At 42.7% G+C, this 27114-nt stretch overlaps 1 protein-coding gene across 3 annotated transcripts in view; it reads left to right on the top strand.

Moving 5' to 3' along the window:
* LOC133630148 (kinesin-1 heavy chain-like) overlaps positions 1–27114 on the top strand; it is a 92085-nt gene that overhangs the window by 49018 nt on the left and 15953 nt on the right. For 2 of the 3 annotated variants that reach the window (XM_062021506.1, XM_062021507.1), the window contains 8 exons: positions 8061–8269; positions 14588–14656; positions 18257–18463; positions 18563–18706; positions 23324–23512; positions 23750–23867; positions 26857–26912; positions 26975–27084. In XM_062021506.1, coding sequence (XP_061877490.1) covers positions 8061–8269; positions 14588–14656; positions 18257–18463; positions 18563–18706; positions 23324–23512; positions 23750–23867; positions 26857–26912; positions 26975–27084 — 1102 coding nt within the window. Of the gene's footprint in view, positions 1–2177; positions 3335–8060; positions 8270–14587; positions 14657–18256; positions 18464–18562; positions 18707–23323; positions 23513–23749; positions 23868–26856; positions 26913–26974; positions 27085–27114 lie in introns of those variants that run through there. The other variant, XM_062021508.1, reaches the window with a different exon arrangement.

Below are 27114 nucleotides of genomic sequence, written 5' to 3'. Positions count from 1 at the left end.
GCCCGCTCCCATGAGCTATCACAAGTGCAGCTAAAGGCTATGGCTAACGGTAGCCACGAAGTACACGCAATCCACCGCAAACCTGGAAGGCCAAGTTTCATAAAGGGAGCTAGCAGGCACAATGACAGCCCAAAAGTGCATGAAAATGCCTGCAGCAAGTGTGGAGGACACCACAATAAATCAACATAGTGCCCAGCAAAAGGTAAACAATGTTTAAAGTGTCGAAAATTCAACCACTATGCAAAAGTGTGCAAAACTAAGTCCCACACCCCAGGTAGAACAGTGCACAGAGAAATCCACACAGTTGGTGAAGACAATGAATATGATAGCTCAGAGCTATTTGTGGACACTGTTACTACAGAAAAAAAAGACGAGGAAAGTGCATATGCAGCCATTGGGTTGGGGCCACAGAACAGAAAATTGACTTTTAAGCTAGACACTGGGGCACAAGCAAGTGTGATACCAGCCAAAGACTTTAATACGCTAATGCCCAGCACACAATTAATGACTGCTGACCGTAAGTTAACCGGCTACGGTGGACATGCGCTGGAAGTGAACGGCTACTGCAAAATAGCAAGTATATACAAAGCTAAGTCAACCACAGAAAAGTTCTACATAGTAAACTGTAAAGGCCCACCCATCCTAGGCTACAAAGCCTGCAAGGCCCTGGGACTCATCAAAGTAGTGTACACAGTCGACAGTGACGAAGGGAACAGCACCCAGTCAGACCACATCCTAAGTGAGTACTCAGATGTTTTTAAAGGCATCGGCACATTCCCAGGCGAATGCAATTTCAGAATAGACCCCAAAGTAGCACCAGTTGTCTGCCCACCACGGAGGGTACCATTTGCTCTTAAAGACCGTTTAAAAATAGAGCTAGAAAACATGGAAAGGGACAGAATAATATGCAAGGTGATAGAGCCCACCTAGTGGGTTAATGCCCTAGTAGTGTGCGAAAAGCCCAAGACACGCAAACTCAGAGTGTGCCTAGACCCAAGACCCCTAAACAAGGCAACAATGAGACCATATTACCCCCTACCCACACTGGAGGACGTGACATCCAAGTTAGCAGGGGCAAAGTATTTCAGCATCCTAGATGCAAGATCAGGGTCTTGGGCAATCAAGTTAAGTGAGGAATCCTCACTGCTCACTACATTTAACACCACTTTTGGAAGATACCGTTTCCTCAGGCTGCCCTTCGGCATCGTGTCCGCCCAGGACGAGTTCCAGAGGAGAGTGGATGAGACATACGAAGGCCTGAGAGGAATAGCTGGCATTGTTGACGACATCGTCGTGTTTGGAAAAACAAAGCAGGAACACGACAGCAATCTCTGAGCCATGCTCGACCGCACCAGAAAGAGAGGCATACGCCTGAATCCAGATAAATGCCGCATTTGTGTTTCTGAGGTGAGCTACTTTGGCCATAAGCTCACAGCCAACGGTTTGAAACCAGACCCACTTAAGGTGAGAGCCATCAGAGACATGCCACCGCCAACAAGTGAGGCAGAGCTCGAAACCGTGCTAGGCATGGTCAACTACCTAGCGAGATTTGCACCCAACCTAGCTGAGGTGTGTGCACCACTCAGACTACTGCTAAGACAGGACACAGAGTTCATATGGGGCACTATTCATGATGATGCATTTCAGAAGATGAAAGAGATCATCACAGCGGAGCCAGGGCCAGTGTTGGCTTACTTTGATCCTGAAAAAGAAGTGACACTGCAAGTGGATGCGTCAAAAAACGGCCTGGGTGCAACCATCATGCAGGAAGGAAGACCTGTAGCATATGCATCCAAGTTGCTCACCAGCACAGAGCAAAATTATGCCCAAATCGAGAAGGAGCTGTATGCAGTTCTGTATGGGTGTAAGAAGTTCCATGAGTACCTCTATGGGCGTAACATAACTGTGGAATCAGACCACAAACCGCTAGAGACCATTCTTCGAAAACCCCTAGCCCTTGCTCCACCGCGTTTACAGCGCATGATGCTTGCATTACAAAAATACAGCATAACTCTCACCCACAGACCAGGCAAAGAGATCCCTGTAGCCGACACACTGTCGAGAAAATCCATGGATGAAGAGGACGAGTCTCTATCCGAGGCTATGGAGACACAAGTGCATACTGTCATTAGCACAGCCCCGGTGAGTACTGACAGGCTGGACAACATCAAAATGGAGACAGCTCAGGACGAGCAGCTCTCCAAGCTAAAGCAAGTCATCCGGTCAGGCTGGCCGGAGACACGAAAACGATGTCACCAACTCGTCAGCGATTACTGGAATCACCGTGACGAGATCACAGAAGCCGATGGGATCCTCCTAAAGGGTGAGAAAATAATCATTCCACACAAGCTCAGACCACACATGCTAAAATGCATCCACACAGGACATTTAGGAGTTGAGAAGAGCAAACACAGGGCAAGAGACATAATGTTTTGGCCTGGCATGGGTCAACAGATTGAGGAAACAGTCCAAAGATGTGACATATGCCAAACACATCGTAGTGCCAACACCAAAGAACCCATGCTCTCACATGACATTGCAGAGACCCCATGGGAGACTGTAGCAACAGATCTAGTCACATAGAACTCTGAGAACTACATCATCATCTGTGACTACCTCAGCAGATACTTTGAAATTGAGCGCCTGCATAACATCACCACAGCCGCTGTCATTCACAAGATGAAAGCGGTGTTTTCTAGGCAAGGAATTGCCCGCCGAGTCATCAGTGATAATGGGCCATGTTACAACTCAAGTGAATTCAAGCAGTTCGCAGAGTCATGGGGTTTCCAGCACATCACCTCAAGCCCACATTACCCGCAGAGCAACGGCTTAGCAGAAAAAACTGTTCAAACTGCAAAGCGAATCCTCACCAAGGCCAAAGAGGACAAGAAAGACCCCTATCTCTGCTTTCTGGAGTATAGAAACACACCAGTTGACGGACTAAAATCCCCAGCCCAGATCCTGATGAGCCGCAGGCTGCGCTCCATCCTGCCCACGACAACTCAACAACTTCGACCTCAGGTGACCCCCGAGGCTACTGTACATGCAAGGAGAGAGAACTGCCAGCAGCACCAGAAACAACAGTACAACAGATCTACCAGACTGCTGTCAACGCTGCGCGCCGGAGCACCCATCTGTTTCCAGCAGGGTGATGGCACGTGGAAATCAGCGACAGTCATCCGACCAGCTGAGACACCGCGGAGCTACCACATCGAGACCAGTGATGGAGAGTCATTCAGACGCAACCGACGGCACCTGCTAGACAACCACACACCCATCACACAGCAGCCAGAGGCCAGCGATGATGACTCCAACACTACACCAGAGGACCCAGGTGCGCAACATAATCACACCAATTCTGTGTGTGAACCTGCTCACACCGAGCCTTGCCAACGCACAAGGTATGGACGTGTCATAAGGCCGAGGCAAGTCCTCGACTTATAATTGATTGTAAAGGGTGTAGGCGGATCGCTGCCCTAAAACTAAAAAAAAAAAAGGAAAAGATTGGAAAGAAGAAAAAAAAAAAAAAAGAACCTGTTTTGTAACTTTGCACTACATTAATAGGTTACATTGCGAGATGTTCACTGCTGTTAATTTTGTTCCAGAAGTAACACACTTAAATACTGCAGCACTTTCGAATATACTGATGTTATATGGTGTACCGACGTTATTTGCACTGCTAAAGATTTACAGTATATTATGACTCAAATGTTGCGGCTCAGAATTGTGTTTAAGTGTCTTAGTTTTTCTGCATGCCATTGACAATCTCCATATACACATCTTATTTTGTTGAAGGGAGATGTAATGTTTACAGCTGAAACCTTTATTGTGAAAGTCTGTTCCTTACTGCTGTAACAGGATGTATGGCACTTCACTAACCGGAAGTGGAGGATATGCCGGTGTTCGACCAAGAGGTAAACTAAATAAAGAGCTCCCGGGCCAAACTGAGAACTAAGAAGTTTCTACGTCCAGTTATTATTAAGATTAGTCCATAATACTTCTCGTGTGTAGCTAATCACAACACTATTATGCAGTTTAAACTTTTTAAAGAAGTACAAATGGAGGATCGGTCTCATCATGATGCACAACCTTTATAATCATCTGCCACATTGGGCAGCACCCTAACAGGGAAGCCCAGTCCAAATGGAATTCAAATCCCAGCCGAGTCATACCAAAGACTATAAAAATGGGACCCGTTTCCCTCCCTGCTTGGCACTCAGCATCAAGGGTTGGAGTTGGGGGTTAAATCACCAAAATGATTCCCGGGCGCGGCGCCGCTGCTGCCCACTGCTCCCCAAGGGGATGGGTCAAATGCAGAGGACAAATTTCACCACATCTAGGGTGTGTGTGACAATCATTGGTACTTTAATCTTAATCTTAATATATAGTCTCCCTAACATGTCCTGGGTCTTCCCCATGGCCTCCTGCCGGCCAGTTGTGCCCTAAACACCTCCCCAGGGAGGCGTCTGGGGGGCATCCTTACCAGATGCCCAAACTACCTCATTGGGCTCCTTGTGGAGGAGCAGCGGCTTTATTCTGAGCTCCTTCCGAATAACAGAGCTTCTCACCCTATCTCTAAGGGAGAGCCCCCCACCCGACGGAGGAAAGTAATTTAGGCTGCTTGTACCCGTGATCTAATCCTTTCGGTCATAACCCAAAGCTCATGAACATAGGTGAAGATGGGTACGTAGATCGACCGGTAAATTGAAAGTTTTGCCTTCCGGCTCCGCTCCTTCTTCACCACTACGGATCGATACAGTGAGAGTTGAAGATCCTGGCCAGAGGAAGCCAGCTGCACCACATCGTCTGCAAAAAGCCAAGACCTAATTCTACAGCCACCAAACCGGATCCCCTCAATGCCCTGACTGCACCTAGAGATTCTGTCCATAGATATTATGAACAGGATCAGTGACAAAGGGCAGCCTTGACGGAGTCCAACCTTCACTGGAAACGGGTCCGACTTACTGCTGGCAATGTGGACCAAGCTCTGACACCGATCATACAAGGAGCACCACCACAATCAGGTAGCCTTGTACCATACTCTCTGAACACTCCCCACAGGACTTTCTGAGGGACACGGTCGAATGCCTTCTCCAAGTCCACAAAGCACACTGGTTGGGCACACTCCCATGCACCCTTAAGGATCCTGCTGAGAGTGTAGAGCTGGTCCACAGTTCCACGATAAGGATGAAAATCACACTGCTCTTTCTGAATACAAGGTTTGACTATCCGGCGTAGCCTCCTCTCCAGAACCCCTGAATAAACCTTTCTGGGAAGGCTGAAGAGTGTGATCCCACGATAGTTGGAGCCACCTTCCGGTTCCCCTTCCTAAAGAAAGGAACCACCACCCCGGTCTGCCAATCCAGAGGCACCGCCCCCGATGTCCACGCAATGCTGCAGAGTCTCGTCAACCAAGACAGCACCACAGCATCCAGAGACTTTAGGAACTCCGGGTGTCTCTCAATCCCCCCCGGGGCTCTGCCACCGAGGAGCTTTTTAACTACCTCGGCAACCTCTGCCCTAGAAATGGGAGAGCCCACCACAGATTCCACAGGCACTGATTCCTCATTAGAAGAGGTGTAGGTGGGATTCAGGAGATCTTCGGAGTATTCCCTCCTCCGATCCATAACATCCCGCGTCGAGGTCAGCAGCACACCATCCCCATCGTACACAGTGTTGACAGTGCACTCCTTCCCCCTCCTGAGACGGCGGATGGTGGTCAAGAATCGCTTTGAAGCCGTCTGGAAGTCGTTTTCCATGGCTTCCCCGAACTCCTCCCATGTCCATGTTTTTGCCTCTGCGACCGCTAAAGCCGCTTAGCCGGACGATACCTTTCCGCTGCCTCTGGAGTCCCATGGGCCAATAGGACTTCTTCAGCTTGACGGCATCCCTCTGGGTTCTGGGATTACCGCCACGACAGGCACCAACCACCTTCTGGCCCCAGCTCCGATTGGCTGCTTTAACAATAGAGGCACGGAACTTGGTCCACTCAGACTGAATGTCCAGCGCCTCCCTTGTGACATCTTCAAAGTTCTTCCGGAGGTGGGAATTGAAACACTCTCTGACAGGAGACTCTGCTAAACGCTCCTAGCAGACACTCACAATATGTTTGGGTCTGCTAGGTCTGACCGGCATTTTCCCCGACCATCGGAGCTAACTCACCACCACATGGTGATTGGTGGAAAGCTCTGCCCCTCTCTTCACCCGAGTGTCCAGAACATGAGACCGCAAATCCGATGACACAACCACAAAGTCGATCATTGAACTGCGGCCTAGGGTTTCCTGGCGCTAAATGCACATATGGACATTCTTATGTTAATCTGTGGTGAGCACAAAAGTCCACCACTTGGGTTCAGATCCGGGCCGTTATTTCTCAAAATCATGAGCATCCCGGGGGGAGCACTAGAGAACTCAAAAAGGGTGGGTACTCTGAACTGCTGTTTTGTGCGTAAACACAAACGACAGTCAGGACCAATCCCCCCACCCAAAGGCTGAAGAAACTACCCTCTCGTCCTCTGGGTTGAACTCCAACGTACAGGCTCTGAGCCACGGGGAAACAAGTATTGCCACCCCCGCCCGTTGCCTCTCACTGTTTGCAATGCCAGAATGGAAGAGAGTCTAGCCCTTCTTGAGAGATCTGGTTTCAGAGTCCTTGCTGTGCATCGAAGTGAGTCCTACTAGATCCAGCCAGAACTTCTCCACTTTGGGCACCAGCTCAGGCTCCTTACCCTCAGCAAGGTGACGTTCTACGTCCCAAGAGCTAGTTTCTGTAGCCGAGGATCGAACCAACAAAGCCCCTGCCTTCGGCTGCCACCCAGCCCACATTGCACCCAACCTCTATGCTTTCTCCTATGAGGGGTGAGCCCATTGGAGCGGGGACTCATGTTGCCTCTTCGGGCTGTGTCCGGTCGGGCCCAATGGGGACAGGCCCAGCCACCAGGCACTCACCATCAAGCCCCACCTCCAGGCCTGGCACCAGAGGAGGGCCTCGGTAACCCGCGTCTGTGTCCTTGTTTGTTTCTTTTCATAGAGGTCTTTGAGCTGCTCTTTGTCTGGGCCATCACCTAGGACCTGTGTGTCCTGGTAGACCCTTCCAGGGGGCATAGAAGCCCCGAGACAACATAGCTCCTCGGATCAGTGGGACACTCAAACTCCTCTACCACGATAATGTGGCAGCTCAGACAAGAGGTCCTTGGGTATATCTCAGATATATTAAAGTACTTCCACATCACAGACATGCTGCCTCTGCAGACAATCCTGTGCGTATTGCTTGCGTCATCACAACATCTGGTTTCACAATTCTGTTTTGGTGAACACAGTCTTTTTTTGGCGGCCACATTTTCTGTCCATCAGGTTGATTGGTGTGTGAGTGTGAGTGTGAATGTTTTTTGTCTGTGTTGGCCCTGCGATGAAGTGCCGACTTGCCCAGGGTGTACCCCGCCTACCGCCCGAATGCAGCTAAGATAGGCTCAAACCCAGGACCTTTGTATTGTGAGGCAGATGCACTAACCCATAGGCAAAAAAATCTGAATTGACTTCTGTAGTGAAATTTCTGCCCTTTGTACTTTTTTTTCTATTTTGTTTTTTGTCAAAGTCCAGAGAGAGCGAGGTCGAAAAACATTAAGGAGGACATGGCAGGGCGCGTCACCCTGACATTGTACAAGATATCTTGATTGTTTGTTATGGCGAAGAGATCCAAGAATGTTGATCCAAAAACAGCTGGCCCCTGTTGGAAGGACGCACAACCACCAGGGAAACATATAAATAACAAAGTTAGACCAAGTCTGGAAGCTCTTTCTTTTTTTTCCCTGTTCAAGGGCGCTTCATCCCACGTCTCCGGAGACACTGTCTGTTTGCATGGCAGTTCAATCCAACCTTGTACCATTTGATTATGAGTAAATAAAACTCTTGTGATAAATTCTCTTTTGTTCCTGTTTAAGATTTGGACTTTCTACTACACTTGTAGTGTGAACAAAGCCTTTCTCAATCAGGCCCATTGTGCATTGACACTTGCTGCTGCTTTTCGTACCGAGTGATTCAATTTCTGTTGCCCCTTTTAGGTGAAAGTGTTCCAGTAGAGGAACAGTTTGACAAAGAAAAGGCCAAATCTGAGGTTCAAGCTTTGGATGTTACTCTCAGTGACAAGACAACACCTGCCTCACAAGCCTCACCTGCACACAGCGGACTTCCTGGCATCAAACTGGCACCTGCTGGGACACCACAGTGCGAGGCGGAGATGGCCAAGCTTTACAAAGAGCTGGATGATAAGGTACAGTATAATATTAGGGGCTGTTAGGGACATTATTCAGAATTACCTCTTACATACACTACTGAAATGCTTTTACATAAACAACTGAAATGTTTTTCCTCTCACACACTACTGAAACACACTCACACACACTACTGAAACACTCTCATACACACTGCTGAAGAACAGAACCATTTATTTGAACTCAAACATTATATTGCAAGCACTAAACAGTACAACAGAAAGTTCAGTCCAGAATAATTATGAGATTGGACATTCATGGTTAATTGACTCTCAGACTCATGTCTATATTATATATTTCAACAAATCTATTATGTTTAAATGAAAGTCCATTTCTGTCAAAAAATGTTTTGAAAAAAAGGATATATTTTTTATTTTAAAATATTCCTGTCGTCAGACAATATTTTCGATAAATTAGATGGATATTTTACCTGATATGTTTCGACTGTCATCTGCAGTCTTCTTCAGAGGGGTCACCTGACCACTGTGACGTGTTGCCTATCAGCTCCCTCCCCCATTAACCATCAAGTGGCGGAGGAGTCGTCTGCCTGGTTGGCCAGGCCTATAAGAAAAGCTGATAGGCAACACATCACAACGGTCAGGTGTCTGCAGATGACAGTCGAAACATGTCAGATAAAAAATATTTTTAGTATACTGAATATATTGTCTGACTACAAGAACATTTGAAAAGTATATAAACAAGAAGATATAATGAACCTTTTTGAGCGAGGAAAAAAAAAGGATATTGTTTTCAACACACTGTTTGTGGAACAATGTTTTGTTTCTATGTGAAATATATTGATTATTACAAACAATATATTTGTGTGGAGACAAGCTGTTTGGAAGCCAACTTTCATGAATCCAGAGGTTGTTTATTCCGTCCTTGTTGAAATTGTCATGCAGCTGTGTCCTGACTCTGAAATAAGAATGTAACAATCAGATCACATGAAAACAGCTTACACAATATAAGTCATAGTGCTCTAGGAAATACAATACATAATACTAATACTGAATACAATACAAAATACTGACACCACACAATGTTAAATCAGTAATGGATATTGGTTGTCAATATAAGTTTTATTTTACCCACTAACATTTATATTTCAGTCAAATATATTTATTTTAACATACTTTATTACTTCAAGCCCCCCGAACACCTTTGTTTTCGTAATTTCTCTCTGAGCCAAAAATCTACCATGAATATTCTGTCCTTGCCTTAAACACAGGGAAGGAAGCTCATCATTTGTCAACTGAGGTGTCCATCCACCTTGAAATAAGACTGGTGTTTCTGAGTGACAAATATGTAATTTAAAATGGGAATATGAAATAAACAGACATTCCATGCTGATATATACATAAAAATAAGCAAAAAACAGAAAAGGGATCATACACACGTTTGATGTATGATCGGTATGTTTTACTCTGGTATTGACTTTTAACTTCAAATGCTGATGACAAAATTATTTCATCACAGCAATAATATGCAGTATATTACTGATTCAGTGTGGGTCATGAACGAACAGATGATTTACAGGCTGTAACAACAGACAAAAGTAACAACAGTAACAACAGTCAGACATGGCAACAAGGCACTGTTCAAGTAAACAACCAATATAGCCAAATAACAACATTAGATTATGCCAGATGCAACAGCAATGCAGAACTGACTTCAAACATAAAAGAAGGGATGAAAAAATATTTAGTAGTTGGAAGCCCTTTGAGGCATTTTTGATTAAGGGCTAAATAAACTAACTTTGATTGATACAGTAAGTAGACGATCATCTTTCAGTTACATTTGAGTGTATATGTTAAGCTGCAGCCATGCCCTCTCACACAGCAGTTATGTTACAGTTATGTGACTCACATTCCGACATGTTACCATAGCAACAACACTGCAAACATTACTAGCTGATTTGACAGTGTATTTTTTGGGCTCCCTCCAAGACAAACGCCAAGTTTGCAATAGATCTGAGACTCTTAGGACCCGCAGAATCACTAGTTGCTAGCTTGTGTGTAGTGGAGGCACACAAGGCTAACTGTTTAGCTCACTACAATACCATGTTGCGTTACATTTCGTGGGATTAAACAATAATTTAGAAATAAATAATTTCTAATTACATTTTCCTCCTCTTGCCCGATGTCCATGAGCTGAAACGTTGCGCTTAATAACGCTGCGGCCTACACTCGCTCCGGAACGAGTGCTCCGGAGCTTTAACAGGCGGCGCCATGATGCTTTGGGGAAAGGCAACGCTGTGTGACCACTCAGGTGTCACGGCTTGGAGGTGCAACAGACAGCTGCAGCCTGACTGTTGATAGTGTTCTTATATTCTCCGCTGAAGCCATCAAATTATGAAGCAGAGCTGCCGCCTCGGTTAGGCTACTTGTCGGCAGTTAGACAGACATTTCGTTCGCGAACAACTTGGCTGAAAAAGGGCAGGCATTATCGGTGACCGGAACCGGAAGGCTTTCCAGTTTAAGTGAAATCTTCTCACACACGCTACTGAAAAGCTCTCACACATACAAGTGAAATCCTTTTATCCATACCACTGTTATGTGTACAGGAGGGAGTTGTGACGGCACAGACCCACAAGGGGGCAGTAAAGCTATATATATATATATATATATATATATATATATATATATATATATATATATATATATATATATATATATATATATATATATAAAATAATCAAACAATAATAAACAAAATCAACTACAGAATGGAGTGTGACAAAACCCAAAGGGTGTATGGTGTAAGACTATGTTTAGGAATTAATTGCTGAGTGTTACCAGAGTGATGAGGGAGGAAGCGGACAAATCCAAAGGGGCTAGGCAGAGAAGGTCTGTGTCCAAGCGGGATGTCGGGATCCAAGAGGAAGTCCGGGAAGTTGGGGGAGAAACGAGGAATGACGAGACGCACAGCTCGACATGTGGAACAAAGGCAGACTGCAGGAAGGACGACAAGGGAAAACGTGAGATCATACAAACACGACGGCGGAGAACACAGAGCGAAGCAAGGTTTGCATAGAGCAGGATGATAGTTTACGGGACAGCAACAGAAGGTTATGTTCAGGCGATGGATAGCAGGCTGAGCAGGCTCTTGAAGGCAGGACCTCTCATTAGCGCCAGGTGAGCAGATTGCCGGTGAATGATTGCAGCTGGCGGCTGCTGCACGGCGCAGACGCGCCCGGTGCGTCTCTGGATGTGCGCGGCCGTGGGCATGTCCCGAGGTGCGACAAGCAGAGCGCAAAGATGAGGGCGCATTGGAATGCGCGCTGGCCGTGACAACTACTGAAATGTTGTTCTCTTACACACTACTGAAAAGCTTTCACACACACAAGTGAAATCCTTTTACCCATATTACTGAAATTGTGTTCTCTTACACACACTACTGAAAAGCTCTCCCGCATGCAAGTGAAATCCTTTTACCCATACTACTGATTTTTTTTTTCTTATACACACTACTGAAGAGCTCTCACACATACTGCACAAGTGAAATCCTTTTATACATACTACTGAAATTGTTTTCTCTACACGCACTACTGACAAGCTCTCATACATAAAAGTTCAATCCTTTTACACACGCTACTGAAATTTCTTTCAATTCCACGCACTACTGAAAAGCTCTCACACATACAAGTAAAATCGTTTTACACACGCTACTGAAATTGTTTTCTCTTACACGCACTACTGAAAAGCTCTCACACATACAAGTGAAATTCTTCTACACGCACTAATTAATTTTTTTACTCTTACATGCACTACTGAAAAGCTCTCAAATATACAAGTGAAATCCTCTTACTAATACTATTGAAATGTGTTTCTCTTACACACACTACTGAAAAGCGCTCGCACATACAAGTGAAAACCTTTTACTGTACTACTGAAAATTAATGTTTTGTGTGTGTGTGTGTGTGTGTGTGTGTGTGTGTGTGTGTGTGTGTGTGTGTGTGTGTGTGTGTGTGTGTGTGTGTGTGTGTGTGTGTGTGTGTGTGTGTGTGTGTGTGTGTGTGTGTGTGTGTGTGTGTGTGTCTGTGAGGTTTTCAGTAGTGTGCATGAGAGTGTTTTAGTAGTGTGTGCGAGAGAAAGAAATTCAGTAGTGTTTATGAGAGTGTTTCAGTAGTGTGTGTGAGAGAAAAACATTTCAGTTGTTTATGTGAGAGCATTTCAGTACTGTATGTAAGAGGTAATTCTGAATAATGTCTCTAACGGCCCCTCATATAATGTGATATTCTATAAAACGGGATCATGCAGTGGACCCCAAATTTTTTTCCTGTTTTTTTTACCAGAGGTAATTGCGTTGTTTTTCACTAAATTATTGCGTGCCTGTCTTCGTCGACGGATGGTATGGTATTTTATGTACCCCAACAATCGCGTTATATTGAACTTTGAGTGTATTAACTATGTAAACAACAAAACATTTTGTAATTTCTTAATTATATACATAACAATTAAAGTTACTTTTTATTTAATATGTACATAACAAATCATGTTACTATTTATTAACTATGTACTGTAAACAACGAATAATGTTATGATGCATTTACTATAGTGAATTAGCAAACAGCTAAAATTATACACAAAGCAAATTATAACCTGCTACCCAAGAATATACAACAATTCTTCTCAAAAAAAGAGGAGAAATATAATCTTAGAAAGAAATGTAATTTAAAACATTTGTACGCACGTACAACACTTAAGACCTTCAGTATATCAGTATGTGGAATTAAATTATGGAATGGATTAAGCAAAGCAATCAAACAATGTACTAATATGAGCCACTTCAAGAAACTCTTCAAACTTAAAGTGTTTACAAAGTACAAAGAAGAAGAACCATGATAAACATTCTGAATTTATTTCATTCATCCATTCTTTCACTCTCAAAATAATCTTACTTATCTCATCATATGAAATGTAATTTACTTCACCAATTATTATTTATTTATTTATGTTTATTGTGATTACTTATGGAGTATATTGTGGGTAAATGGAGAACAGGAAGTGAACAAAAGTTTTAGCAACTGTTATGTAAAAGAAAAGGGGTAGGATTAAATAAGCTCTGCTTCTTCCTACTCCTTTTCGAACATGTTGAAAAGAGAAACTGGAAATTGTGATGTATCATGTTGTATGCTTGCATGTTCGAAATAAACTCAAGCTCAACTCAACTATGTACACAACAAAACATTTTGTAATTTCTTAATTATATACATAACAATTAAAGTTACTTTTTATTTAATATGTACATAACAAATCATGTTACTATTTATTAACTATGTACTGTAAACAACAAATAATGTTATGATGCATTTACTATGTACACAAAACACAATGTTATAATTTGTCAGTGGTGTCCACAACATATAATGTTACTATTTATTAACTACCAGTGTGTACACAACAAGTAATGTTACCATTTAATAATTATGTACACAACAAATAATATTACTCTTTATCAACTATGTACACAACAAATATTGTTACTGTTTTTTAACTATGTACACAACAAATAATGTTACTATTCATTAAATATGTGGACAACAAATAATATTACTCTTCATTGTCATGCTATTTTCCATGGGGATTAATTGGGTTCACCTGCCTCTGGTCGGCACGCTCAGCTGCTGTCAACCACTAATCAGAGAGCTATTTATTCCCCTTGCTCGCCACGCTCAGTCTGGCTTCATCATTTACTACATGCAACAGTTACGTTGGGTACATTCCTTGTCTGCTATGCTTCTTGATTCCTGCGCGAAGTCTCACCTTAGTTCCCGTGCGATCGGCACGCTTTCCTTTTGCTTGTTGTCTGTTTTTGGTACGTGTTTGATTTTTGAGGAATAAATCATGTTCCTACTTGCACGCCTTGTCCGAGTGGTCCGTCTGCATCCCGGGAGAACGAACCCGCAGTAAGCTGCGACCCCCCACACGTGACATTCATCAGCTATGTAGACAACAAATAATGTTTGAACACTGCAAGTAGACAACAGATAATGCTACTATTAATAACGATGTACAGAACACAGTATTTTGGAATTCCTTGCTGTAAGCTAATGAATTTGTGAGTAGAGTTATATTTATTATCAATGTATTTTCTAATCTATCTCACGTTTTATAATGTATTTTTCTATTGCTGGTAATTTGTAATTTCATTTTTATCAACCCAAACTGCATTCAGCAATAGTGGCCTCCTTGCTTGTCGTCTTTTGTTCTCTTGTTTTGTCTCTTTTGCACAGTTTTTGTCACAAAAAAGAGCAGTGATGTAATACCATAAAGTGTGTCTCTCACTTAAAACTCTCCATCCTTCAACTCTTTCAGGATGATGAGATTCATCAACAGTCTCAGTTGTTGGAGAAAATCAAGGAGCAGATGTTGGACCAGGAGGAGGTAAGTACTTAATGACCATCACAGATTTACTAATACCACTAAAAATAGTGGATCAACAAACACAAATTGTACATTATTGTAAGAGTCTGATCTGTTTATTCTCAAATAAAAGTGCTAAATAGTGTGTACAAAATATAAAATTGTGCGTGTTGCAGGTAATCTACTAAGTGTACAATTGATAACAAGTACAAAAGTGTTGCAGACCGCCATATCTAATTGTGTATTTTTGTGTGTACTACCTGCTGTCACCATGGAGACACTCATTTAATTCACATTCATGACATCGCTCTCCAACCTGGGTTTTTTGTTATGTTGTGGAACATGCAGCACACAAATATAATATGTACCCCCCTGTGCTGTATGCTAGCGCAATATAGGCAACAAAACCTATTTTAGGACAGTGAAGGTGCTTGCACTTGTGCTAAAATTAAGAAAGAAAATGCATGTTGCAAGAAGTTTGCAAGTCGGGGGCGCCGAGATGTCACAGACTAATGCATAAGGAGTGGGCCACCCCGGGTCCTGACTTCATAATATGAAAGACCAGTCCATTGGGAGGCCAGCAAGGGATCATCTTGAATGGAAACATGTCAGCAGCGCACAGAGGTCATCAACTGATGCACAGAGGAGTGGTCCACCCCAGATCCCGACTTGGAACAGCTAACGGTGTACTTTTGCGCACGGACAGGCCACACAAGAGTCGACCCAGGCCTGTACGTCCTTCTTCATCCCCCTCCAGACACTCTTCTGAGCAACAGGCATCGCACAGGTCTTACTGGGAGAGACCGTGGACCGCCTCAAAAACAGCCCGCTGCCAGCCAACTGGCACTAGGGGCCTCGGCTGGCCAGTTGAGAGATTGCACCACAGCCTGACCCCTGAGTCGCCAACCGCGACTTCCTCCAGGCGGAGTCCAGTGTCCGAACCCTTAAGTATCAGAATCCCGTGGTCAGAGGCCTAGTGCGCACCCATATGCGAGTAGTCAAGACCCAGCTGCACCATGCAGACGATTGATCTGGGCCAACACAGATAAACAGACAACATTCACACTCACATTCACACAGCACTTTTCGTGCCGTTTTTGCCAGTTCCAGGTCATAAATGACTGTCATAGTGTCCCAACTGGTCAAATTATTTCCTTAGCCATTTACTTTTCGGTGAGAGACATGATTTATGATCTACAATAAACTTACAGGGATCAAGGAAGCGAGGAAGCAGCAGACCACTCGATGATGTAAACATAGGGACACACGGAATGGTTTTGTCGCCGCTATAAATAGTTCGTCTGCGTTAGCGCTTATAATAACAATATCACTAATACTTGGTTAATATTCAAGTCACGAAATGTAAATTGAGTATTGTTGGCGCTCTTTGAATGGTTATTTATTGGATTTTATGGGCGGAATAGTGGAGCTCCCATTGGCTCTGCTGAAAACGGATTTTTATTTACACTTATTTAATATTTAGAATGCATTAAAAAAAATCCATCCATTGTCATGTCTTTCATAATAATTGTGAACGATAGGCAACATTTTTAAAAAGTGCACTTCCCCTTTAAAGGCAAGTGATGTCTCTGAATAGTGGTCTGATACGAGTGTCTCACGGAGGAGTGACGCATATATATGTATACAAATATTAACTTTATTAGGAAAAAATATAGGGACAACGCTAACTACAACCCCTGGAAAAAATTATGGGATCTACAGGCTTGGACGATGTTCGTTTATTGCTTAAATTTGTACAAAAAAGCAGAAAATACACATTACACAAAAGTATATACAAGACATAAAACTGTATATATTTGAAATGGCAACTTTCTGGTTGGGCAGCACGGTGGAAGAGGGGTTAGTGCGTCTGCCTCACAATACGAAGGTCCTGAGTAGTCGTGAGTTCAATCCCGGCCTCAGGATCTTTCTGTGTGGAGTTTGCATGTCCTCCCCGTGACTGTGTGGGTTCCCTCCGGGTACTCCGGCTTCCTCCCACCTCCAAAGACATGCACCTGGGGATAGGTTGATTGGCAACACTAAATTGGCCCTAGTGTGTGAATGTGAGTGTGAATGTTGTCTGTCTATCTGTGTTGGCCCTGCGATGAGGTGGCGACTTGTCCAGGGTGTACCCCGCCTTCCGCCCGATTGTAGCTGAGATAGGCTCCAGCGCCCCCCGCGACCCCGAAGGGAATAAGCGTTAGAAAATGGATGGATGGATGGAACTTTCTGGTTTTAAGAAACACTTAAAATAAATCAATAATATAAATTGTGTTAGTAACTTTTTCCTTTTTACATCAAGCAGAGTGAAAAGGTGGATATAATTATGGAATCACTCTATAAATTTTCAAAGCTAACCACTGCATCAGATTAAGATTGTTCATTAGTCTGCAGTTAAAAAGGAGTGTTCACACCTTGGAGAGCTGTTGCACCAGGTGGATTGAAAAGAATCATGGCTCCAACAGGAGATTATAAAAATTTCTTCACGCAATATTGCTAAATAAATGTTGATTATTCACAGTCAGCTGTGTCTAAAATTGGACCAAAAACAAACAACATGGGAAGGTTGTAAAAAGCCAGCATACTAGTGGACCAAGGAAAACATCAAAGCATTCAAGACAGAAAACTTAAAGCAAAATGTCTTGAAAACAGAAAATGCACAGCAGAACAAATGAAGAACAAATGGTCATAAACTGGATTTACCAAACTGTACGAAACTGCCTAAAGAAAATAAGATTTAAATACAGAAAAGCTAGCACCTAAACGTATAAAATAAAGTTACAATGGGCTAAGGGAAAAAAATTGTGGACTATGGATGACTGGATGAAAGTCATATTCATTGATGAATTAGGAATCTACATTGGGAAATGTGATGATCCTGGAATTTTTGTTTGGTGCTGTTCCGATGAGATTTATGGAGACGACTGCCTGAAGATATTCTGTGGTGAAAATTGAAGAAAATGGTACATGACAAGACGCCAACCTGCAAATCTGATCAGACAACAGCGCTCAGACAATTTTAGACCAAGATTGATACAGAGTACTGTTTTTTACTGATTAAGTCCATGCCTTAAAGACTGTTAAGCAAAAGCCGCAGGTGGTGCAACAAAGTACGAGTGGTGTGTTGTAGTGTTTTTTTGTTTTTCATTATTCCATAATTTTATTCTCAGAATTTAGGGATTCCATATTTTCACTATGCTTAATCTAAAATATAAACTGTTACTGACTACCACAATGTATTTTATTGATTTATTTTAGTATTACTTAAAGCCAGAAAGTTGCCATTTGAAATGACTATAGTTTTGCATCATGTCTGTCTAAAATTAAACAACTGAGTGAACATCCTACAAGATTGGTAATTCCATCATTTTGCCAGGTGTTGTAGGACATCACAGACCTTGGAGGCATACACATCACCATCAAGGAGCCTTAAAGAATATGTTGTTGAACAGCAAAGCTGATAAGGACTCAGTTGATAATATTGCAATCATTTATTTATTCTTAGTTTGTATTTAATGTACATATTAGCAGAAGTAGTGATTCATCCTATGATAAATATTCCTAAAACCTAATGGTCAAACAAATAGCTTGAAGAACTTTCTGTTACTTCTTTGTGTTAAGCTCCTCGCCTCATCCCAGCGCGACCATGGCAACCTGCAGACGGAGCTGAAACGACTGTTGGCAGAGAATGAATCTTCCAAGGAGGAGGTCAAGGAGGTGCTGCAAGCTCTTGAGGAGCTCGCTGTTAACTACGACTTGAAAAGTCAGGAGGTCGAGGACAAAACCAAAGAGTTTGAAGCCCTCAGTGAGGAACTGAATGAAAAATCTGTAAGCAGGTTTAACATTTATCATATATATTTTTTAACATAATGACACTTATTTCAATTGAATCACTACTGGTTCTTTGTCTTTTCATGTCCTTACCAGAGCTCTTTAGCCACAATTGACTCTGAGCTCCAGAAGTTGAAGGAGATGACCAACCACCAGAAGAAGAGGGTGACAGAGATGATGTCCTCATTACTCAAAGACCTAACAGAGATCGGTCTTGCAGTGGGAAGTAACGACATCAAGGTGAGCAAGAAGCTGGTCACCAAGTGGTACCATTCAGTTTAAAACATTTTGGTTTTGTTTTATATTAGTCAATAGTATAAAAGTACACTATATAAAAAGGAGAAGACATTAGAAGACAATAAAAAAAACTGAAAAAGAAGCTTGAACAAAAAAGTAATGACGTAACAATGGGAGGACGAGGAGTAATATATTGCACAAAAATGAATAGTTATAACAACAGGAACATAAATACTAGACTTAGACTTAGACTTAGACTTCCTTTTTATTGTCATTCAAATTTGAACTTTGCAGTACATATAAGAATGACATTTTGTTGCATTTCCTCGTTGTAGTGCAGGATAAAAGAGCAATAAGGTGCAGATATAAATAAATAGATTACTGTACAGATAAATGTATTGCACTTTTGCATATGCATCCACATTTATGGAGGTATGTTATATTGTCTTTATATTCCAACAAGTTAATCAGTTTTTGGTTTTTTTTTTTGGGGGGGGGGGGGGGTAATTGAGGGGATTATTTTGATGCATTCAAGAGTTTTATGGCCTGAGGGAAGAAGCTGTTACAGAGGTTCTGCTACGGAGGCTGCGGGACCTCTTTCTAGAGTACAGCAGTGAAAACAGTCCTTGGTGGGGTTGGGAGGAGTTTCTACAGATTTTCTGAGCCCTGGTCAGACAGCGGCTTTTTGCGATTTCCTGGATAGGAGGAAGAGGAGTCCTGATGATCTTTTCCGCTGTCCTCACCACTCTCTGCAGACTTCCAGTCTGAGGCACTGCATGCTCCAGTCCAGACAGAGCAGTTGGTCAGTAGGCTCTCTATAGTGCCTCTGTAGAATGTGGTGAGAATGGGGAGAGGGAGCTGTGCTCTTTTCATCCGACGCAAAAAGTGCATGCGCTGCTGAGCTCTCTAAACTGTAAACTAAACTTCTTACTAGGTCTGTCCTGATACAACTGTTTTTTGATACTATTATTTTGTAGTGTGTAATTTTAGAAAAGGCTTGATCAGGTAAAATTAGTCAAACAGATAACAATGGTCGGTGTGAAAATCACTAACCTATTTATAATTGACCATCTGGAATGGACTTATGCTGTCCTTAAGTTGAAGTGGGATGGCAGATGGGGGTGTGTGTGTGGCGTGTATTTTCCGCGTGGATTTTCCATGTATGTAAGGCTGAAGAGTCGCTTGTCTCTCAACCTTGGTGCTCTCGCATGTTTTCGCTATAACACAGCCTGTCAGTCCAACAAAAGTCAACAAGCAACAGGTCTATGTCCATGAAAGACAGGGAAGGAATTTGGACCATCTTCGCTGTGCAAGGACCTTGCCAAGCCATTCCAGCAGGAAGACGAAGTCCAGGACAGAATATTTGTGTTTTAGCGAGTGAAAAAATATTTAAACATTTCACTCTTATTGTCCATTTCTGGTCCTCAAATTGATCATGCTGTTCCTTGCAGAACAGACAGCATCTCCAAGATATAACATTTTGCGATTTTCTTAGTCGCCCTCCCCATCAATCATTTGTGGCAGCTTAAGGGTTTCTTGAACGACTGCCAGCATCTTCCGAATTTGTCGATACACCAGGGCAATGCTTACTCCAATCAGCAGATATCCTGTTATCATGATTCCAAATAGGTAGATGTCTTAAATCTCCTGGGATCAAAGAATCGCCAGGCAAACGACAAAGTTCAGATCAGAATATTTGTGTTTTAGTAAATAGTAAATGGGTTATACTTGTATAGCGCTTTTCTACCTTCAAGGTACTCAAAGCACTTTGACACTATTTCCACATTCGCCCATTCACACACACATTCATACACTGATGGCGGGAGCTGCCATGCAAGGCGCTAACCACGACCCATCAGGAGCAAGGGTGAAGTGTCTTGCTCAAGGACACAACGGACGTGACTAGGTTGGTAGAAGCTGGGGATTGAACCAGGAACCCTCAGGTTGCTGGCACGGCCACTCTCCCAACTGCGCCACGCCGTTAGTGAGTGAAACATATTTAAACGTTTCACGCTTATTGTCCATTTCTGGTCCTCAAATTGATCATACTGTGCCTTGCAGAACAGAGCATCTCCAAAATGTTAAACATCTTGTGATGTTGTTAGTTGCCCACAGACCTGCCCATCCCATCAATCATTTGTGGCAGCTTGATGGTTTCTTGACCGGCTGCCAGCATCTTCCGAATTTGTCGATACACCTTTTTTTCTCTACAATGTGGCACCCGAGTCAAAATAATTGCCCAGGTCTGCCCTAAACCCATGTTTCTCATCGAGAAAATCTTGTCAATTGCACTGAGAGACCAGCCGATCAATTTAATGTTTCGATTTTGGAGAGCAGTGCAGGGAAGCGCTTCAAAAAGTTCAGACCAAATGATTTGAAGAGTAAGCAGGGATGAAAAGAGGAGAGGAGAGGTGCGATCCTCTTCGTTGAGAGCCACAGAGAAAAAATGTTGCAAAAAAAAAAAATGTTTATTATCAAAACAATTAATATTTATTAACACACTCACATCAATTCCCAGATACTGGGAATTGGTACCGTATCGGTTCAAATGTAAATAGTGCCCATCCATAGACACCCCTAATATTACATATTGTTTAGTAAGCATCGAGTATTATAAAGTTAAAGGCCTACTGAAACCCACTACTACCGACCACGCAGTCTGATATTTTATATATCAATGATGAAATCTTAACATTGAAACACATGCCAATGCGGCCGTGTTAACTTATAAAGTGCAATTTTAAAATTCCCGCCACACTTCCGGTTGAAAAACTCCTTTGGATATGATTTATGCGCGTGACGTTACAAAATCCACGGAAGTGGTTGGACCCCATCGGACCCGATACAAAAACCTCTTGTTTTCTTCGACAAAATTCCACAGTATTCTGGACATCTGTGTTGGTGAATCTTTTGCAATTTGTTTAATGAACAATGGAGGCTGCAAAGAAGAACGTTGTAGGTGGGATCGATCGGTGTATTAGCGGCTAAGTACAATACTTACAGCAACACAACAAGGACTACTTACTTAGCAGACGCCTAGCCGATGCTTGCCGCCAAACCCACGGGTGAAGTCCTTCGTCGCGCCGTCGATCGCTGGAACGCAGGTGAGCACGGCTGTTGATGGGAAGATGAGGGCTTGCTGGCGTAGGTGGAGCGCTAATGTTTTTATCATAGTTCTGTGAGGTCCGGTTGCTAAGTTGCTAAATTAGCCTTAGCGTCGTTAGCAACAGCATTGTTAAGCCTTACTAGGCTGAGAATTTTTAACCGTGTAGTTACATGTACATGGTTTAATAGTATTGTTGATCTTCTGTCTATCCTTCCATTCAGGGGTTTATTTCTTTTGTTTCTATCTTCATTTGAGAACGATGCTATCACGTTAGCTCAGTAGCTAAGTCTGTCACCGATGTATTGTCGTGGAGATAAAAGTCACTTTAAATGTCCATTTCGCGTGCTCGACTCTCATTTTCAAGAGGATATAGTATCCGAGGTGGTTTAAAATACAAATCCGTGATCGACAATAGAAAAAGGAGAGAGTGTGGAATCCAATGAGCCAGCTTGTACCTAAGTTACAGTCAGAGCGAAAAAAGATACGTCCATCACTGCCTCTCTAGTCCTTCACTGTAACGTTCCTCATCTACGAATCTTTCATCCTCGCTCAAATTAATGGGGTAATCGTTGCTTTGTCGCTCCGAATCTCTCTCGCTCCATTGTAAACAAAGGAAAATTGTGAGGAATATTACCTCCTCTGACGTCACGCTACTTCCGGTACAGGCAAGGCTTTTTTTTATCAGCGAGCAAAAGTTGCGAACTTTATCGTCGATTTTCTCTACTAAATCCTTTCAGCAAAAATATGGCAATATCGCGAAATGATAAAGTATGACACATAGAATGGATCTGCTATTCCCGTTTAAATAAATAAAAATCATTTCAGTAGGCCTTTAAAGTACCACTGATAGTCACACACACACTAGGTGTGGTGAAATTACCCTCTGCATTTGACCCATCCCCTTGTTCCACCCCTTGGGAGGTGAGGGGAGCAGTGAGCAGCAGCGGTGGCCGCGCTCGGGGATAATTTTGGTGATTTAATCCCCAATTCCAACCCTTGATGCTATGATAGATAAATGATAAATGGGTTATACTTGTATAGTGCTTTTCTACCTTCAAGGTACTCAAAGCGCTTTGACAGTATTTCCACATTCACCCATTCACACACACATTCACACACTGATGGCGGGAGCTGCCATGCAAGGCGCTAACCAGCAGCCATCAGGAGCAAGGGTGAAGTGTCTTGCCCAAGGACACAACGGACGTGACTAGTATGATAGAAGGTGGGGATTGAACCCCAGTAACCAGCAACCGTCCGATTGCTGGCACGGCCACTCTACCAACTCCGCCACGCCGTCCCATGCTAATAGGTAATGGGTCCCATTTTTATAGTCTTTGGTATGACTCGGTCGGGGTTTGAACTCACGACCTACCGATCTCAGGGAGGACACTCTAACCACAAGGCCACTGAGCAGGTATTAGTATTATGTTATAGTATTCATGTGTATTACAGTCATATAAAAGCTCCACTGATTGCTCAATGTAAGGATGCAATTATTTTGCGTGATCCACCAGCAACACGAGAACAGTGGTCTCATTGACGAGGAGTTCACGGCGGCGCGACTCTGCATCAGTAAGATGAAGTCGGAGGTGAAAAGCATGGTGAAACGAAGCAAACACATGGAAAGCTCCCAGGCTGACAGTACCCAGAAGCTGGAAGACACTGAGAGGGAGTTAACTGCTTGTCGGCTACGTGTCTCTCAGGTGAGCACATTCACCATCTCCATAGCAACATCTGTCGTCAGTGGTGTTAGTGTCTTGTGGGTCAAAGAATACTGAAGTTGATTAAAAAACTGTAATGAATGTTGGATAGTTGTGTTAGTTTGTCAATGTTAACAAGTCACCAATAGTACACCACGAACAAACTCTGTTACTATATTCTGTCTTTAAACAAATACTATCACTGAATGTTTTATTGTGCTTTTGCTTTTTTGTGTGCAGCATGAAGCGAAGATAAAATCCCTAACAGACTGTCTACAGAATGTGGAGCAGAAGAAAAGACAGTTGGAAGAAAATGTGGATTATCTAAATGAAGAAATAGTCAGGATTGGAGCACAAGGTACAGTAAGCTCTGATACAAAATCCAATGATCTATTTGTGGCTGTGTGCAAGTTCAAATTAGAATTTGAACTACAGAAGTATATATACTTCTGTATTGATACTTATAGATACTTCTATAGTGGCAAAAATATATATATCCCTTATTTTGTGAAGGAAAATTGGAGTATACTTACACTACATCTAAAGTTCTGCACTGAACAGCTGTCAACTTTGGTATACTTGTTACGTTTCGGTGTTGATCTTGATTGGTCTGGACCCCAGAATGCAGAGACCATCGGCAAAGTGAAGGTAAAATGCAGATCATGACAACACTTCCTCTCCACAGGCTTGTAAGACCTTATTTAATGGAAACCAAGAGAAAGATTCCAAAATAATCCACAAAGTCAAAACTTCCTCCACGCTCACCCACTTGCAAACACATTCAGCACAAATTAAAAACACGTCATTTAATTAATGTGATCACTCCTCAAGACCACATTTCATATTAGAAAAAAATATATATACTCAAAATAATACACAAAGTCAAAACCCAAGTACATCCCAGCCTGTAATTAAAATGTCATTTATTTCAAGGGATCTTGTGTGAATTATTGTTATAAAATAACAACTAAATATAAAGACGAGTCGGCCAGGTGTTGGGGTAGTGACCTTGTGTGTCAGCATGTCTGTGATCTTCTTTTAATTATTTTTTTAAAAATATATTTAATTATTTCTTTATTTTAATTGTTTTAATATATTTTATTAAAAAAAATTTTTTTATTTGTTTTTTATTTATTTTTATTTTTTCCCCCCTACCTCGGGGGGGGGGCTCAGCGGGGCGGTTGCTGGTTGTTCCATCTCCATCGTTGGGGTCCCTGCGGGTGGGGTGGGTGGTTCCCGTGGCCCTGTGGCGGCCGACTTGGGTGGGGTGGCCGGGGGCTGGCCTCGCCGCGCTCTCCGGGGGTGGGGGGTGGGCTCGTGGGGGCCCAGTTGCCGGTGGGGCGGTGTATATATATATATATATATATATATATATATATATATATATATATATATATATATATATATATATGTATATGTGTGTATACATATATATATATATTTTTTTTTTCATTAATATGTTTGTATTTATATATATATATGTATATATATATATATATATATATACATACACATATATATGAAAATATAAATGTATATACATAATGTTTATGTATACAGTCGTGGTCAAAAGTTTACATACACTTGGACATTACCTGTATTTAATGTCATGGTTGTCTTGAGTTTCCAATAATTTCTACAACTGTTATTTTTTTATGATAGACTGATTGGAGCACATATTTGTTGGCCACAAAAAACATTCATGAAGTTTGGTTCTTTTATTAATTCATTATGGGTCTACTGAAAATGTGACCAAATCTGCTGGGTCAAAAGTATACATACACCTATGTTAATATTTGGTTACAAGTCCCTTGGCAAGTTTCACTGCAATAAGGCGCTTTTGGTAGCCATCCACAAGCTTCAGGCAAGCTTCTGGTTGAATTTTTGACCACTCCTTTTGACAAAATTGGTGCAGTTCAGCTAAATTTGTTGATTTTCTGACATGGACTTGTTTCTTCAGCATTGTCTACTTGTTTAAGTCAGGACATTGGGAAGGCCATACTAAAACCTTAATTTTATTGTGGCCAAACAGCTACATGTTTGTTTCATCTGACATCACATTGACAAAGACAAGACATCCTGGAGGAAGGTTCTGTGGTCAGATGAAACAAAAATTTAGCTGTTTGGCCACAATACCCAGCAATATGTTTGGAGGAGAAAGGCCTTTAATCCCAGGAACACCATTCCTACCGTCATGCATGGTAGTGGTAGTATTATGCTCTGGGCCTGTTTTGCTGCCAATGGAACTGGTGCTTTACAGAGAGCAAATGGGACAATGAAAAAGGAAGATTACCTCCAAATTCTTCAGGACAACCTAAAATCATCAGCCCGGAGGTTGGGTCTTGGGTGCAGTTGAGTGCTCCAATAGGACAATGACCCCAAACACATGTCAAAAGTGGTAAAGGAATGGCTAAATCAGGCTAGAATTAAGGTTTTAGACTGGCCTTCTCAAAGTCATGACTTAAACGTGTGGACAATGCTGAAGAAACAAGTCCACATGCTCTAATTACTCTATCACAATGGGCTCTGTGGGTTGACTCCCACCTCCTTCGTCTCACCAGGTCCGTGACCTGTGCGTTGTACCTCACTCTCCTGCTCTAAACATTTCATTCTGGTCTGATGGATTTTCAGGCCACAATGATTCTTGCACAGCTTTCCGCAAATACATGTAACTTTCGTCGTCTGTCCGTTTTCATGGATCGTTAACCATTGGTCCGTCCGGTTGGAGATCTCATCCTCCCCCCCTCTCGGGATCTCTTGGGGGTATCTCTCTTTATGCCTTTCTGTAGCTTGTTTGGGTTCTCTCTCACGAAAAATACAGACTGGGGTGCTAACCCATACTGTCCCGGGTGCCGTCGCTCCGTGCTGCCAACTGTCTCTCCAGTTGTCGAACAAACAGTTCTTGGTTGTCACGTAGTCTATTTCTAGGGGCCACTGTCTGTGCCAGAAATTAGCTGTACAAGAAATATCTCAAGGATGCACTGGGACACATCCTCAGTGATGGGGGTTCATAGGGTGTTTCGGGTCTCGCAACATCATACACCCTCGCCCAGGTGCGTCCCAGTAGCAATCCACCGATCAGCCCTCTTAATCCACAGCCACCGTGTGCCCTTCTCTGCGGCTTCGCTTGCGGATTTAATGGCCCTCTTTGCTGCTCCTACAATGCCCAAGCGACTCAGGACTTTTAAATTGTATAAAAAATATCAATATGCACACTTTTTCACACCCTCGGAAAAAGTCGATGTCATTGAAAATAAGAATATTTCGTAAAGTGTCCTCTCTTTCATTTACTAGACGTTTCTAAATTGTATTAACATATTAATATGCACACTTCTTCATCTCCTCAGATAAAGTACATGTCATGGAAGAGAAGAATGAGATCCAGTCTGTCAATGAAGTGAAGGTACTAGAAATGTAGGTTCTCTTCTTCTGTTCGATGTTCTGAACGTCTTTCACTCTGCTCAGGATGCTGTGGAGAAGCAGATCTTATCTCACAGAGAAGCTCAGCAGAGGCAGATCAGCAACCTGAGAGACGAGCTGGATCACAAGGAGAAGATGATCACTGAATTGCAGGAGTAAGAACCAGCAATATCAGCATGGCTGTA

The sequence above is a fragment of the Entelurus aequoreus genome, linkage group LG15 (assembly GCF_033978785.1).
Source record: "Entelurus aequoreus isolate RoL-2023_Sb linkage group LG15, RoL_Eaeq_v1.1, whole genome shotgun sequence".
Classification (NCBI taxonomy): Eukaryota; Metazoa; Chordata; class Actinopteri; order Syngnathiformes; family Syngnathidae; genus Entelurus; species Entelurus aequoreus.
The sequence above is the reverse complement of the archived record's forward strand: the minus strand, read 5'-3'. Positions and strand labels throughout refer to the sequence as shown.